This window comes from Mobula hypostoma, chromosome X1 (genome assembly GCF_963921235.1).
Source record: "Mobula hypostoma chromosome X1, sMobHyp1.1, whole genome shotgun sequence".
Lineage (NCBI taxonomy): Eukaryota > Metazoa > Chordata > Chondrichthyes > Myliobatiformes > Myliobatidae > Mobula > Mobula hypostoma.
The window spans coordinates 9,452,488-9,470,047 of NC_086128.1; the positions used below are offsets into that span (position 1 = coordinate 9,452,488).

Here is a 17,560-nt window from a genome sequence, read left to right on the forward strand (position 1 = left end):
TGCTTTGAGGTTTCTTTATGCAGGTGTGAGGAACATCATTTGCTAAGGAGTTCAAATTGAAACTGAACGCTTTGCAATCATGTGTGAACATCCCCATTTCCAATGTTATAGTGCAAGGAAGGTCTCTGAAGCAGTTGATTGTGCCCAGGACTCTGTTCTGGAGATCTCCTGCACATAATGAGCTGGATTAATCTTAAAAAAACAGTCATTTTTTGTTTTGTGCATGGTATGATCTCATCGATGTCCATTAACTTGGTTGTTGGGTGAATGATGTCAAAGATGGTCACTCTGACTTTCCCTTAGAATTCATCTCTTTAGTCTTCATTTCAGCCAAGACTGAGGTGAAATCTGGAACTAAGTAGTTCTGTTGATTAGCATATTACTAATGAACAAATGCACCTAATAGCCCTGTCGCTGACATCTTCATTTATTTTGCTGATTAATAGCATGCTAATTAGGTGCTAATTAACTGGATTGGATTGCCATTATGTGTACATAACCTCACCAAATTTCCACATTGCTGATATGTGCTAGAATTTTAACATGCTGGGTCAGTTTGGCAAGAAGTGCGGCCAGATCTGAATTGCATTTCTTTGGTATAGTCGAAATATAAAGTTTTTTTAAAAAAACTATAGCTGCTGGAAATCTGGAAATAAAAAAAACGAAAGTTACTGAGAATGTTCAGCACATCTTAATGTCACAGATATGTGTCAGATCTGACCAGTTTTGACGTAGTTGGCAGCCAAAGCCAGGTCAGAAAAGCTGTCCTTTTCACGAAGATGAAATTTTAGCTCCAATCATTGTGTGATAATCACAAGTAGCAGTGTTGATCAAACCATGTGAATCTGTACATGTTGATTTGGTGAGGACTTGTAGATTTATATCTTCATGTTTGGAGTAATGGAGGCTCAGAGGACTTTCACGAAAAGGATTGAATGGCTTATCATATGGAGTGTTTGGCTCTGGACCTATATTCACTGGAATTCAGAAGAATGAGGAGTGACCTAATTGAAACCTCTCCAATGTTGAAAGGCCTCAGTAGAGTGGATGTGGAGAGGATGTTTCCTATGGTGGGGGAGTCCAAGACCAGAGGGCACTGCCTCAGAGTAGAGGAGTGTCCTTTTAGAACAGTGATGAGGAGGAATTTCTTTAGCCAGAGAGTGGTGAATCTGGAATTCATTGCCACAGGTGCCTGTGGGGGCTGTGACAAGAATACACATAGATTAAGATGTAGCTGTCCTGTGCTGGCACCAGTGGAATCAGCAGTTGGTCTGCCACCTGACTTCAGGAGAGAGAGAGAGAGAAGGAAAACAATGGAGCAGCATTTGGAGATGTGTAATGAAGGGACGGGAGAGAGAGTAACAGAAAGAGAGCTCCCCCTTTGAACCCTGAACTGTTTGAAGTGATGGACAGGCGATACCCCAGCAGGGGGATAAAAAGGGACAGGTTCGCTAAGGCGGGACACACACACGACACCCGAGGTAACAAGACCCTGGAAGCGGTGCGTCTCTCACAAGTCGGTGGGAAGTACCGGGCCATAAACGCACAGGGTGGAAAGGTACGATCGGCGGGAGCCTGGGGTGTGTCCACCCTTGCCTGGGTGCCAGGTTCAGTGCAGGGAAACGATCGTATCTGGAAATGGAGGGGTCACGGTCGGTGACCTCAGATGACATCACAAAGGACTCGCCTGAAAGCTGACTGCGAAGGTCTGTGTGTGGAAGCCTTGAATATTCATTCGTTTTGCTCTCTCTCTCCTTCCCCCCCACTGTCCCTCGCCACGGCAGCGATTACTGCGAACTGAACTGAACTAAATTGAACTGAACTTTGCGTTACTTTGAAACTGGTCATTTACCCCTAGACAACGATAGAGCTTGATTGATCCTGTTATCTTAATTCTGTGTGCATGTGTGTTTATCATTGCTGAACTGTTGCATTTATTATCCTTTTGAGTAGAGTACTGTGTTGCTTGTTTCTTTAATAAAACTTTCTTAGTTCTAGTAATCCAGACTCCAACTGAGTGATCCATTTCTGCTGGTTTGGCAACCCAGTTACGGGGTACGTAACAGGGCCTTGTCATTGGGTGTATTTAAGGCAGAGGTCGATAGGTTCTTCATTAGTCAGGTGTTAAGGGATACGGGGAGAAGGCAGGAGATTGGGCCTGAGAGGGAAAATGGATCTAGCCATGATGGAATGGCAGAGCAGACTTGATGGGCCAAATGGCCTAATTCTGCTCCTATATCTTATGATCTTACGTTAATTCAGTCGGAAGCCAAGGAGCTGAGTATTCTTGGGAGAACCCAAACTGCACAATGATGAGTAGACTTTTGATAAGTGACGAAGTAGATTCCTGGGTAGCAACTTTCAGGATTGGATTTAACCCACTCCTTTGTGGGTAGGTCATGCATAGTGGATTTTTACACAACTAGACATGCTATTATTGCAAGCATTTTTGAATGACTTGGTTATAGTTGCAGATAGTCAAGGAGCATAAATCATTGGCACTACAGCTAGTATGTACTCTGGGTCCAATAGCATTTAACCATTAAGTTTATTCATCAGATTCTTCATACCATCCAGAGTGAATTTTTCTGTTGACTGGTTCCTGTGATCATGGGATGGGAGGGTGAGATCAACCATCTGTCCTAGTTCCATGTGAAATCGCACGATAGGATACTCCTCACTAAAATCGACAATATCCGTGGAGCCTTCTCACCCTGTTGCTCATTTGTGTACTGTGACTTCTGATTGCACGTGACAATCTAGAGTTTGACTTGTTCTGTTAGTAGTCAGGTCTTTAGCAGTTTTGATTGACTAGCCCAAGTTTATTGCTGTAACTTTGTATTCAGGTTATGTTGACGCTACTTCTTGTGCGCTGTTCTACACTGCTTATTGAATCAGTTGATTTCTGTGCTTTTCCGTCAAGTTTTGAGTGAATACAGTTGTGTCACATTTGATGGCTCATTTGTTTCAAAAATGCCCAGTTTTAGGCTACTCTGCCTCGTTGCACATCCCATGGGAATCGTCAAATGTGAAGGTGACATTTTGTCTCCAAAAGTGTTGCGTAGTGGTCATCTGACAAAAGGGAACATTGATGCATTGGTCAATAACAAAAAGATTAAGACCATAAGATATAGGAGCAGAAGTAGGCCATTCAGTCCATTGATCCTGCTCCACCATTCAAGCATGGGCTGATCCAATTCTTCCAGTCATCCCCACTCCCCTGCCTTCACCCCATACCCTTTGAAGCCCTGGCTAATCAAGAACCTATCTCTGCCTTAAATGCACCCAATGACTTGGCCTCTACTGCCGCCCGTGGCAACAAATTCCCCAGATTTACCACCCTCTGACTAAAGTAATTTCTCCGCATCCCAGTTCTAAAAGGACGTCCTTCAATCCTGAAGTCGTGCCCTCTTGTCCTGGACTCCCCTACCGTGGAAAATAACTTTGCCGTATCTAATCTGTTCAGGCCCTTTAATATTCAGAATGTTTCTATGAGACCGCCCCCCGCTCCCCCCATTCTCCTGAACACCAGGAAATACAGCTCAAGAGCTGCCAGATGTTCCTCATATGTTAACCCTTTCATCCCTGGAATCATTATTGTGAATCTTCTCTGAACCCTCTCCAATGTCAGTATATCCTTTCTAAAATAAGGAGCCCAAAACTGCACACACTACTCTTATGTGTGGTCTCACGAGTGCCTTATAGAGCCTCAAGGAGGCACTTCCCTCGTGTCAAATCTCTCATTTCCTGCTGAAGGTTAATAATACTCAACCAACTTGGTAGGTAGTGATGTGACTGAGTCAGGTTGCTCTATCATTAACTGGCAATGATTAGACTTCCAGTTTTTTTTTGTTCCTCCAAATCTCCAACATTATTGATGCATACATGGATTTTTACTGGTCAATAAGTTTAAAAATCATGAGCCTTCCAAAACACATTTAAGTAGGCATTTTTTTAATGCCAGTTTGGATTTGGATAGCAACACCTTGCATAAAGTTCCCTTAATGTGGCATTATGTCCAAAGGCACAAACATGCTTTCAGGCAGAATTCAATGCCAAACTGTGCAGATATTGGAACAACTGTCTCAAAATGTAGTTTCAGGTAGTTTTAGTGACTTAGGAAGTGGGGACAAAATTCTAGGCCATTGAGTTTAAGAAAGTGGAAGTGCCAAATGGGATAGAGCAGTGTGCACAAAAGGTTGGAATATTTGGAGTGTATGGGAACTTCAACTCCTGCAGAATCCTCTCCAGGTTGTACACAATCCTAATATGGAAATACCTCCTTTATGTTCCTCATTTTGGTCCAGTACAAAAGTGATCAAGTTGGGAAAGATTCAGCATGGAATGAGTTAAGGATGTGAACTTCTGAACTGAGCCTTTGCTGGTCCAGTACCAAATGTCAGTCAGCAAGCACAGAGCCAAAATGTCGATGGTTTATTCAAATGGTAGCAAATTGTCTAGTTTCCCCTTTTACCATTTGCTTCTGTCTTCACTAATGGCCATTCCTCGTCTTTATCCTCCATGTGTTTCTGTGCAGTTACACATGTGCTCCCAGGCAAATGCATATGTACAGTATTTTCTTGCGCAAGCCTTAAGTAGTATGTTCCTTCCTTCCACTAAGAAAACTTCTTCAATGAAGGATGACAAATCTGTAATAACCTGATAGCATTTCAATAATCCAATAAATCCAGGTTTTAACTGAATTTGCAAACAGGTTGTTCCATATGTTGTATCATTTAGCCTGTTGCCACCCGACTTGTTATTGTGTAACTGAGCATGGGAGATCTGTTTTCACCAGTGATTCCTGAATGGCAGATTGTATTTACCAGTTTGTCCATCGTCTCAGTGGCTGCCTATAAAAGTTCACATAATGTAATGAGTTCCTCCCCAGTGCAAGTTGTATTAAAGATGAGTGCTCAGCTGCATGTGCCTGCCTTTTAGGTTGATGTAAAATAAGGCATTGAGCGATCTTCAGAGTGAACAACCTATTTGGTTAACAGTTGCCCTTGTAGCTAGCAACCAGTGCTAATTTAATGCTGAGCTGACACATTATGCCTGTCCTAGCTCTTTGAACGAACATCACAATTAGCTCACTTGAACAGCACTTTCCAAAGCATAACAAATCATTGTATTAATTTTAAATTCTCCTTGTTCCCACTGTTTTGGCAATTATCTTGTAAACTTTTCCATCAAAGTATCTTCTAAGTGGCAGTCTCTACCTCACCCAAGTCCTCCAAAGTTCATTTGCATTAAGCATATTTCCCTTGGCCCAATGATTTCTCTGCCTGTTGCTGAGAAAGTATCATAAATATAATATCTCTAAGATTCAGCAAGGATTTCAGGAAGAACTGCACACAGAATGGTGGTGAAATTGGGTTTATCACAAGATATGAGGGGTGATTGATAAGTTCGTGGCCTAAGGTAGAAGGAGTCAATTTTAGAAAACCTAGCACGCTCATCTTTCCTACATTTACACACTTAGTCCAGTGGTCGTGAAGCATACGGATCCCTTCTTTGTAGAAGTTGGCGTCTTGGGCCTCCAGAAAGTGGTCCACAGCAGGGGTGACTGATAAGTTCGTGGCCTAAGGTAGAAGGAGATGAATTATTACTTTCAAACTTTCTGCATAATCACTCAAAGAGTTGAACTGTACGTGCATGTAACGAGAGCTGTATAGTTCTTGTCCTTCTACCTTAGGCCACAAACTTACCCCTGCTGTGGACCATTTTCTAGAGGTCCAAGTCGCCGACTTCTACAAAGAAGGGATCCGTATGCTCCACGACCGCTGGACTAAGTGTGTAAATGTAGGAGGGGACTATGTTGAAAAATAAATGTGCTAGGTTTTCTAAACGCAAACACGAGGAAATCTGCAGATGCTGGAATTTCAAGCAACACACATAAAAATTGTTGGTGAATGCAGCAGGCCAGGCAGCGTCTATAGGAAGAGGTACAGTCGACGTTTCAGGCCGAGACCCTTCGTCAGGACTAACTGAAGAGATAGTAAGAGATTTGAGAGGGGGAGGGGGAGATCTGAAATGATAGGAGAAGACAGGAGGGGGGTGTTGGAGCAAAGAGTTGGAAAGTTGTTTGGCAAAAGGGATATGAGAGGATCATGGGAAGGGAGGCATAGGGAGAAAGAAGGGGGGGGGAGCCCAGAAGATGGGCAAGGAGTATAGTGAGAGGGACAGAGGGAGAAAAAGGAGGGGGAGAGAGAGAGAGAGAGAGAGAGAAAATAAATAAATAAATAAATATAATAAATAAATAACGGATGGCGTACGAAGGGGAGGTGGGGCATGAACGGAAGTTAGAGAAGTCAATGTTCATGCCATCAGGTTGGAGGCTATCCAGATGGAATATAAGATGTTGTTTCTCCAACCTCAATGTGGCTTCATCTTTACAGTAGAGGAGGCTGTGGATAGACATATCAGAATGGGAATGGGACGTGGTATCAAAATGTCTCCCTCCCAGCTCTTATACTTGTAAGCGGAACAAGTGCTACACATGCCCTTACACTTCCTCCCTCACCACCATTCAGGGCCCCAGACAGTCCTTCCAGGTGAGGCGACACTTCACCTGTGAGTCGACTGGGGTGATATACTGCGCCTGGTGCTCCCGGTGCAGCCTTCTATATATTGGCGAGACCCGATGCAGACTGAGAGATCGTTCCGCTGAACACCTATGCTCTGTCCGCCAGAGAAAGCAGGATCTCCCGGTGGCCACACATTTTAATTCCACATCCCATTCCCATTCTGACATGTCTATCCACAGCCTCCTCTACTGTAAAGATGAAGCCACACTCAGGTTGGAGGAACAACACCTTGTATTCCGTCTGGGTAGCCTCCAACCTGATGGCATGAATGTTGATTTCTCTAACTTCCGTTAATGCCCCACCTCCCCTTCATACCCCATCTGTTATTTATTTATTTATTTGTTTATTTATTTATTTTCTCTCTCTCTCTCTCTCTCTCTCTCTCTCTCTCTCTCTCTCTCTCTCTCTCTCTCTCTCTCTCTCTCTCTCCCTCTCTCCCTCTCTCCCTCTCTCCCTCTCTCCCTCTCTCCCTCTCTCCCTCTCTCCCTCTCTCCCTCTCTCCCTCTCTCCCTCTCTCCCTCTCTCCCTCTCTCCCTCTCTCCCTCTCTCCCTCTCTCCCTCTCTCCCTCTCTCCCTCTCTCCCTCTCTCCCTCTCTCCCTCTCTCCCTCTCTCCCTCTCTCCCTCTCTCCCTCTCTCCCTCTCTCCCTCTCTCCCTCTCTCCCTCTCTCCCTCTCTCCCTCTCTCCCTCTCTCCCTCTCTCCCTCTCTCCCTCTCTCCCTCTCTCCCTCTCTCCCTCTCTCCCTCTCTCCCTCTCTCCCTCTCTCCCTCTCTCCCTCTCTCCCTCTCTCCCTCTCTCCCTCTCTCCCTCTCTCCCTCCCTCACCATACTGCTTGCCCATCCTCTGGGCTTCCCCCCTCCCCCTTTTCTTTCTCCCTGGACCTCCTGTCCCATGATCCTCTCATATCCCTTTTGCCAATCACCTGTCCAGCTCTTGGCTCCATCCCTCCCCCTCCTGTCTTCTCCTATCATTTTGAATCTCCCCCTCCCCCTTTCAAATCTCTTACTATCTCTTCTTTCAGTTAGTCCTGACGAAGGGTCTCGGCCCAAAACGTCGACTGGACCTCTTTCTAGAGATGCAGCCTGTCCTGCTGCGTTCACCAGCAATTTTTATGTGTGTTGCTAGGTTTTCTAAAATTGACTTCTTCTACCTTAGGCCACGAACTTATCAATCACCCCTTGTATAAGAGGAAGATATTTAAAGGAGAAGGGTTATATTGATATGAGGTGAGATAGTTTTGTAGTAGGCTTTAGAGTGTATGCACTCCACAGAACAGTTGGGCTGAGTGATCTGTACGAGAGGTTAGTATGAACGGTAAGAAAGCATTCTATGTGGTATTTTCCCTCTTGCCCTACTCCTCCCTGCTGAGGGTCCTGGTAGAAAATGGACTGAATTTATGCTATGATCCAATAGCTATTAGTACTACAAAAAAGTCCTCAGGAATTAAACCCCTCTTAACAAAATGCAGTATTGCTAAGTATTACACATGGTAATATCTCTGAAGACTTTTTACAGCAGATGTTTGTATTTCCACTGGAGTTCATCAGACCACAGTCAATGTTTACCTTTCTAACAAAATGAGATTCGTTTTTGTAAGCCGGTGGTCAAGAGTTTATTGCTTGATCTTGTTTGTTCTTTTGCAGAATTCTCAGGTTAGTCAATGCCAGATGTGAGAGGGTTTTTTGTTTCAGATTGCTGGCTGTTTTTTCCTTGTGTTATGAGTAATGTAGAAACACATGGCAGGTTTTCACAGAAATCACTGTTTTTCTGTGAGCTGCCGTTTCCTGTTCAGCACAGAAATTTATTGGGACACTACGGTGTGCTTTTTATTTTAAGCTTCCCTTTAAGTTTTGTTGGCCGTCTGTGTAAGCCCCTGCACATCTGCCAACATCTGCTGACTAAACATCTTTTCAGTAATATATTAAGTTGTTTTTTTTTATTTGTGGAATAAAAACAAGTTAACAAATGAATTTGCAGTTTTACCTCACAGTTGATCCTCATTTTCTCTCATGTTGGAGGTTTAGTATCAGCTTTTGTTTTCATTCGTAAAGTGCAGTGTCGGTGTCATGCAAATAACTAAATTGGGACTAATGAGTGAATCTTGAGAAGTGCATTTAAAGTATTAAAGGTTACGGCATCCATCATCAGAGATCCCGACCTCTCAAGCCATGCTCTCTTCTCGTCATTGCCATAGAAGGTACAAGAGTCTTGGGACTCATACCACCAGGTTCAAGAACAGTTGCTACCCTTTAACCACCAGGCTCTTGAATACAAGGGGATAACACTTACCCCATCATTGAGATGTTTCCCACAACCAATGATCTCACTTTAAGGACTCATTATCTGATGTTCTTGTTATTTATTGCTATTTATTTATATTGGCATTTGTACAGTTTGTTGTCTTCTGTACTCTGGTTGATCATTTATTGACCCTGTTATAGTTACTAGTCTCTGGATTTGCTGAGTGTGACCACAGGAAAATGAACCTCAGGGTTGTATATGGTAATATACTGTAAATGTACTTTGATAATAAAATTTACTTTGAACTTTGAAATTTGTTATAGATAGAGTAATGAACAATGAATTCAAAAACATTACGTGCATGTCTAATTTGTTTTTTCCAAATTTTAGACATCACATGCGCCTCCAGCTGTTACCAAACAGGTCCGTATTAAGGCCTCTCAATCTGTCGGAGACATTCTTAGCACCATCTACCAGCCACCAGAATCTCGTGGCAGGCATCTCTCTGTTAGTGAGTACTTGGTTTCGCTAATTTGAAAGCCTATTAAAATATGTCTTGGGGGGGTGGGGGGGGAAGCAGTAGTAAGACTTTGTAACTATTTATTGAAGTGTTCCTTGGTTTGCATTGGATCTGTTTATTTAATGACCTGGAGATTCTTTTCCAAAGTTAAGCAAAGCTACTGTGGGATATAGGGATCCCGATTCTGTTTTGTTTAAGCATGACTAGGTTAGAAGGTTGTTATTAAAACTTTTTGAGTTTTGAAATAAGTTCTAACATTTCAGTTTTAGCACTTTTGGAATATTTTAGAAGTTTAAATTTGTAGCTTATGCCCTAGTAGGGCCATATTGATGGAATTCTTTCAGAGGTTTGGTTTTTGAACCAGGCAAACTACTCTGCGGCATGAACACCTGGGAGTGTTCAGAACCAAATCTCAGACTCTGTGTCTGCTTTGAATAGAGTTTCTGAAAATACAATCAAAGGATTTGTATGGCTGATTATTTTTTTTAAATGTCATGCCGTGCCTCTGTCTGATTCTGAACTGGTCCAAGAAAGACAACCTTGTTCAAAGACTGCCCTTGTACCACTGTGGTTTCCTCTAAGGTGGAAAGCAAGGTTCTACTCTGGACTGTCTTGGTTTGCTGTCAAGTTGCAAATTACAAAAGGTGTTTGAACACCTAATTCTAGATTGCATACTGAAATAAGGCTTTAGTTATTTGTGATCACTGTGTAAAATGGATGTGTGTGTGGAAATTTGTATAGCCTGTACTTTGACTTGCGTTCAAATAAAATGACTTTAGATGTAGAAAAAGGTGATAGTTTAAAAAGTCTCAAAGCCAAACAACAAAAGGGTGTGCGTTGAATATATGCAGAACTTTGGAGATTGAATATGAACAGTGAGGCAGAAGTTTTTGTTGTAAGACTTCAGCATAGTTCAGAAATTTTAGCCCAGTTTTTCTGCTCTGGAATGGGTTTGAACCATGATCTTTTGATTCTGGCAAGAAAACTTCCACTGAAAGAGGCTGTACACTTTTAATAACTTCATGTTAGGGTTAGCCTGATCCCAGTGTGTGTGTGTGTCTGTCTCTGCCTCTCTCTGTCTCTCTCCCCCCCCCATGCTTTTTATCACATCTCACTCTTCCTTTTGTGCCCCCCTCCCCCCAAGCAAACTGTACTGATCACGTTCCAGATTGTCCAATTAGATCATAATAAAGAGCTAGACAGAGATTTTTTTGTCTGTAACCCACGGGTATCAGGCTAGTTGTTGTACCTGGTCTCACAACTATCTCTGCTCAAAGCCTAGGTCCTGGACTAATTGTCCCAGTAGTACTCTAGCATTTCCAGTTTTTTAATTGACATTTATAACTTGCTTGGGATTGTTAGCTACTACACATCACTAAATGCCCTTCAGAAGGTGGATGCTGCCTTGCATAGTTGTAGTCCTTTTGTCAATTCTACTTTTGCCAACTTAATGTCAGTTTTAGTTTCTATGAACAGTCAAGGGTTATTAATTTGAAAATATTTGGAAGCCAAAAAAATGAAAGTTAATATACATTTCAAAGATTCAAAGTACTTTTATTATCAAAGAATGTATAAAGGATACAATCTTGAGATTTGTCTGCTTACAAAACAAGGAACCCAAAAGCACGGCTTTCCGAACCAAATCGGGTCTTTAGATCCAAATCCCCAGAGCATCCCGTGTAGGCCCAAACTTCATCATATTAGTGGGGCAAATCACTGTGAAGCCTCACAGGCACAAAGTATAGTAGCCAGGGCAGTCTCACAGCCTGAACATCACGGAAAGAGGAGTAAACATCGCGGCAGAGCGAGTGAAATTGGCCCGACTCTCGCCTCCAGTCTCAACACCCTACCTTTTTAGTCTATCTAGGCTGGCATTTAGATTGTACAAACAGCAGATCATGCCTTGCATCAGGACCCGTGCCCCACCACAGCAAAGTGCTCCGGTTCTAGAATGTGCAAGCTAGCAATTTGCTCTGGGCCTAGGTCTTGTCGCCCAGCCTGAAGCTGTTCACGGTCTCTCCAAATCGGCTCAGCGCTTAGAGCGATCCAACCTTGCACCAGAGTTAGTTGGATTGGCATTGAAACTCCTCTGCCTGGATGACTTCTCTTCGAATCGCTCAATCCAACTCCATTTGCGTCAATTTTTTTTTTTCCTTTTCAATGCACCAGCACACCCTTGAGTTTGCTTTCCTTTGCTTGCCTCTTCATTGTTTGCAGTGATAGTTTATTACAGTTTGCTTCAATAAAAGTGTTATTTTTTTGTCAAATTTCTTGCCTTTTGAACTACCAGTAAGCTGTCATTCACCTTCAGAAGTGCCACCTGAAACCAGAAGTGTCTTCAGTACTCAGAACTCTCGTGTCTAATTTTGCTTGGTCCCACTGTTCACCTGAACACCATCTTAAAAGTTCAGTGAGTAAATGTTGCACAACCTATTGATCAGCATCAAGTGTTAGATGAAAGTATCCTCCCATTTTCTATCATGTATCAAGTTCAGATCCTGTGGCTTTGTCAAGAATGTATCAACCTCTACCTTAAAATATTCAAAGGCTTTGCTTCCACTGCCTTCTGTGGAAGAGAGTTCCAAAGACCTGACTCAAGTGGGGGGTTGGGGTGCAGAGACAGATACCTGTTTTAGATGGGTGGCCCCTTATTTTTGAACAGTGACATCCGAGTTCTAGATTCTCTCAAGAAGAATCTAGAGCCCACTCCCACCTGGATGATGCTGGTGGCATTGTGAGAATCACATTTTTTGATTTCTCTAGTGCCTTCAATACAATCCAGCCACTTCTGAGTGAGGAATGGGCCGGTTCAGCTCGCTGCTCCGCAAGGTTTATTCAGGTCTGCGCTGAACTAAGGGTCTGTGGACAGACTGGCTTTGTGGACTTCAGTTCAAAATACTATTTGCTTATGTTTATTGCTTGCATGGTTTGTTTTTTTTTTCCTCTCTGGTCTTTTTTTTAAATGGGTTCTTTTGTGTTTCTTTGTTATGTGGCTGCCTGCAAGGAGATTAATCTCAGGGTTGTATACTGTGTACATACTTTGATAATAAATGCACTTTGAACTTTGTTATATAATTGTGTAACATTGCAGAAATGAGATGTAGGGGAATTGGGGTGTTCAGCACATGAGTCATAAAAGTCTAATATGTAGATATAGCAAGCAGTTGGGTACAGTAACAGATATTGTTCAATTCCCTTTTCAATAAACAAAGTTAAAGAAGTTGTGCTTCAGTTGGCTAGAGTATTGTTGAGACTAGATCTGCAGATTTGTACAGAATTGTTCTGCTTATTTAAGAAAGTGTATTAATACTTTGGAAGCAGTTCAGGAAACATTAAACTGCCACCGAGAATGGTTGCATTGTCTTATGAGGAGTGGTTAGACAGCCCACTTTAGTTTAGAGGACTCACGGTCCTCTCCTCTTAAAATCAATCACCATCTCCCTGATTTTGGCCACATTCAGGAGCAGGTGATTCCTCTCACACCACTCCACAAACTTGTCCAAAATCAGAGTCTGTGCTCTGACTCCTGCCCATCTCTGATACACCCAACCACCAAAGAGTCATCAGAGAACTTCTGCAAGTGACAAGACTCAGATTTGTATTGAAAGTCAGTGTGAACAGAAACAGAGACAGGACAGTCCCTTGTGGCACTCCAGTGCCATTCACCACAATCTCAGACAGAGAACTACCCAGCTGTACAAACTGGGATCTGTCTGTCAGGTAGTCAGTAATGCAGGAGATGGTGAATTTTTCTACACCCATCCTTTGCAGCTTCTCGCTCAGAAAAAGTGGCTGGATTGTATTGAAGGCACTAGAGAAATCAAAAAATGTGATTCTCACAATGCCACCAGCATCAACGGGTAGATAATGGCATCATCCACTCCCACATGAGGCTGGTAGGGAAACTGTAGGGGGTTCATCGAAGATCTAACCTGTGGTCTAAGGTAAGTCAAGGACCAGCCTTTCCAGCACCTCCCTCATGAGATGTTAGGGCAGTTGGTCTGTAGTCATTAAGTTCAGATGGGATTGCTTCTCGGGTACAGGACCAAGCAGGAAGTCTTCCATAGCAAAGGTATCTTTTTCTGACTTAGACTCAGATTGTAAAGGTGCTGTAAAATACCAGACAGCTGGCTCGCACAGGCCTTCAGTACCCTGAGCTGATACCATCCGGTCCAGCAGCCTTGCCTTGATGTAGTCTCTCGAGCTGTCTCTTCACCTGACCTGCTGTCATACTCAGGTGAGGTAGGGTGGTCATCCCCGCGGAGGCAGGATACTCCAAAGTTGGGGAGTTTGGAACACAAGCACACCAGAGGAGAGGAGGGATGAAGGGCTTTGGGGGCAGCGAGGGTGTGTGATCTGGGCAAATGGGGGAGGGGGCAGCAGGAGGTCCATTGCTGAACCTATTGAAAAACAAGTTCAATTTGTAGGCCCTATCCAGGCAGCCCTTGATCTTCCTTTCCTTAACCTTGAAGCCAGTGATCTGCTTCATGCCCGACCACACGCCCCTTATGCTATTCTGCTGGAGCTTGTACTCCAGCTTCCTCTTGTAGGAGTCTTTGTACTTCCTCGGCTTTACCTTCAGTTCACTCTGTACTCTCCTCAGTATTTGTCTATCTCCAGACCTAAAGGCTACCTTCTTATTATTATTTACACTGAAAGACTAGCAACTCTTTCTTTTTGCAGTGTGCTTGCCAAATTGATGCCCAGTTGCATTTCCAGCTGTTGTGGGATCAGTCAGTCAAACTGAAGTCAGAAAATCAGATGGTATGGCTGCTTTTGGCTGTGCTATAGGGATATTTTCACCTCTTGAGGGATCGTGCTTGGAACCTTGCCAGATTTGAGAGGGGTTGCAAAGTTTATTAAAGCAATAAAACTACAGTGTCACATTTTTATACTGTTCTTATTATCTGCAGACATTGAGAGCTGACTGCTCAAGCAGCTTCCCATGAGTATTTATGGTGCATTTGCTGAACTTAATCAACAATAAAGACTGAAACTTCCCAGAATGTTGTTTATGCTCAGTCAAGCTGTAGATGTCATGCATGCTTTGTAGTGAGTTTAGAATTGATCTCCTAAAGGTCTGTGATGCAGCAATGGCATATTACTCAGCTGTGTGTTTATCTGTGACATAGTGTGACTTTAGCTGCATTTGTATTTGTGGGAGAGATAACAATCAGGCAGGATGAAAATGGTCCAGAGCTCAATGCTTTTGTTTTTCCATCCACTTCCTTTGATATACATGGCTTTGCGCGACTTCCCCTTCCTGTTAGCGAGATGTTGTTTCCACAATAGCATTTGGAAGCTGGCCAATCAGATAAGGACTGCTTTTAGTATTGTGTGAAGAAGTGCTTGGGATGTGTTGGAAAAAGTGAAAGTTGAGGGTAGCTAGTAATGTACTTGAACCCAAATATTAAATTATCATGTTGGTTTGTTTCATTTGGAAGAGATTATGAATGTTGAAGTAAATCTTTTGTTTATCTGGACTGTGACAATGCCAGTCATCTCAAGAAATACCGTTTCATTAGTCAAAATAGTAAATCTAGCTAGGAGGGAAGAAAATATGGATCTGTTTAATTGACATTTTTCCAAATCATAGTAAAGATTCCACATCTTTTTATAAAGAATAGCCTTGGGGGCAGGGGAAGGAAGACATCTCTATAAATCTGGCAAGTATTCCAAGGCTCTTCATGTTACAACATTTAAAAATAAACTGTATTATGCAGGTAAATCTGTTCACCAAGACCTGCCAGCAGCAGTGCAGCCAAATTTTGGGTAATGATGTTACAAAGTTTGTAGCTGTGGAAATCATGTCATGGCCTGAAATGTCATAACAGCTAATATGTTAGCATGTCATCTAGAGGTGTAAAATTCCTTAAAATCCAATAATGTCTCAGTTTAAATGATGTTCTTGTGTCCTGGCTTGGGACACGAATCTGCATTGGCTGCCTTGGGTGCACAGCACTCATTAGCCAGATTGGAATCCGAATATGCGGGAAGTGCAGCAGTGCCAGAGAAAGTATTCTACGTTATTCAAGGAAGATCAGGAAAGTTCTTCCAATTCTTTACCATTCCCTTCCTAGCTTCTAAGAAAAATAACTTCCATTTCATTCCATTTAGAGTATTCCAATCCATTTTACAACCCAGAGAGCAATTTTGAAGTGTAGCCACTGATGTAATAGAAGAAATGCAGCAGTCAATCTGTGCTCATTAAATGCCCACCGATAGCTATGTGACAAGGACTAGCTAATTTGTTTTAATAATACTAAAATTGGTTGACTGATAGCTGTTAATACTTGGTACGAATACGTTGTGATTAAGTTCCTAGGCGAACAGCCAACATTCTAAACTGTTGAGCCAAAAACATGAACGGGTTGAGATCTTGCTGTGGGAGTTGGGGAATTTAAATATAAGTGATTCAATAAATCTAGATGTTTTTAAACTGGTAGTAAAAATAACTACACATCTACCAAAATGTTTTAAAATTCAATCTGGTTCACTTAAAGGCAGAAAACCTGTTGTCATTACTCATTCTGGCCTTTGACTCTGGGCTCAAGTGAAGAATCAACTACATTGTTGATGCCGGAGTCACAATGTGATTGATTCTTCACTGCCTCCGGTCAGGGATGGATAATCAATGCCAGCATTGCCAGCAATGCTCACATTTCACGAACAAAATATTTTTTTAAAAACGCCTCCAAATTGGCCGGGTCAGTGGTTATATGAAAATCAGTTCATTGAATTGAATTGACTTTATGTTTTCCATCCTTCACATACATGAGTAAAAATATTTGTGTTACATCTCCATCTGAATGTGCAAATTGCAAATTATAGTAATTTGTAATAAATAGTATGTACAGTAGGGTATACATCAGATCAGTCAATACAGCTTAGAAATACAATTGTATCAGCGTGAATTAATCAGTCTGATAGCCTGGTGGATGAAGCTGTCCTGGAGCTTGTTGGTCCTGGCTTTAATGCTGCGATACCGTTTCCTGGATGGTAGCAGCTGGAACAGTTTGTGGTTGGGGTGACCCAGGTCCCCAATGATCCTTCAAGCCCTTTTTACACACGTTTTCGTGCTCTTAACATTCCCACCCTTTCTTACAGAACGTGCCCTTGCTACCACAGTTGGTACCAAACTCCTCCTTTCACTTCTTCGTTTCTCACCGTTTAGGGATCTAAACAGTCTTCCCAACTGAAGCAGTAATTCATTTGGGTTCCATTGCAGTGTATTGCATTCAATGTTCATGAGTACTCCTCAACAGTGGAGAAACCAAGCACAAAAAAACCTGCTGGGGTGACCCTGGGCTTTCCTTTCCCTGCCACTTGAATTCTCCATTGCGTTCTCACCAGTTATTCTATGGCCTCCTGTGTTGTCATAGGGTTTGAGCAACTGCACCTCATTTGCCTGAGCACTTTGCAGCCTTCTGGACTTGATACTGCATTCCACAGTGAGGAAGTCAATCAAAGCTTGTGGAATTTGGACCAGCTAGAAAATTGGGCTAAAAAATGGCAGATGGAATTCAATGCAGACAAGTGTGTGATGTTGCACTTTGGGAGGACAAACTAGTGTAGGACTTGTTCAGTGAATGGTAGGGCATTGAGTAGTGAGGTAGAACAAAGATCTGGGAATATAGATCCATAATTCATTGAAAGTTGCTTCACAGGTAGATAGGGTCGTAAAGAGTCAGTTTTGAGCACAGGAGTTGGGATCTTGTGTTAAAGTTGTGTAAGACATTGGTGAGGCCTAACTTGGAGTATTGTGTGCATTTCTAGTTGCCTACCTACAGGAAAGATGTCAATAAAAAGAGTACAGAGAACATATATAAGGATGTTGTCAGGACTTGAAGATTTGAGGTATAGGAAGAGGTTGAATAGGTTAGGATTTTATTTCCTAGAGTGTAAGAGAATGAGGGGAGATTTGATAGAGGTGTACAAAATTATGAGGTAATAGATAGGCAAGAAGGCTTTTCCTACTGAGGCTGGGTGAGACTACAACTAGAGGTTATAGGTTTAGGGTGAAAGATAACATATTTAAGAAGAATCTCTGGGAGAGCTGCTTCACTCGGGGTGGTGAGAGTGAGGAATGAGCTGCCAGTAGTAGCGGATGCGGGTTCGATTTTAAAACTTAAAGAGAAATTTGGATAAGTGTGTGGATGAGAGAGGTATGGACCGCTGTGGAGGTCAATGTGCAATGAGGACCAGGTGCAGGT

The 17,560-nt window shown here is 42.6% G+C and overlaps 1 protein-coding gene across 7 annotated transcripts in view; it reads left to right on the forward strand.

Annotated features, from left to right (window-relative positions):
• map3k3 (mitogen-activated protein kinase kinase kinase 3) overlaps positions 1–17,560 on the forward strand; it is a 188,224-nt gene that overhangs the window by 46,409 nt on the left and 124,255 nt on the right. For all 7 annotated transcript variants that reach the window (XM_063037293.1, XM_063037291.1, XM_063037290.1 and 4 more), the window contains one exon: positions 9,218–9,338. In XM_063037293.1, the coding sequence (XP_062893363.1) occupies positions 9,218–9,338 (121 nt within the window). The remainder of the gene's footprint in view (positions 1–9,217; positions 9,339–17,560) is intronic.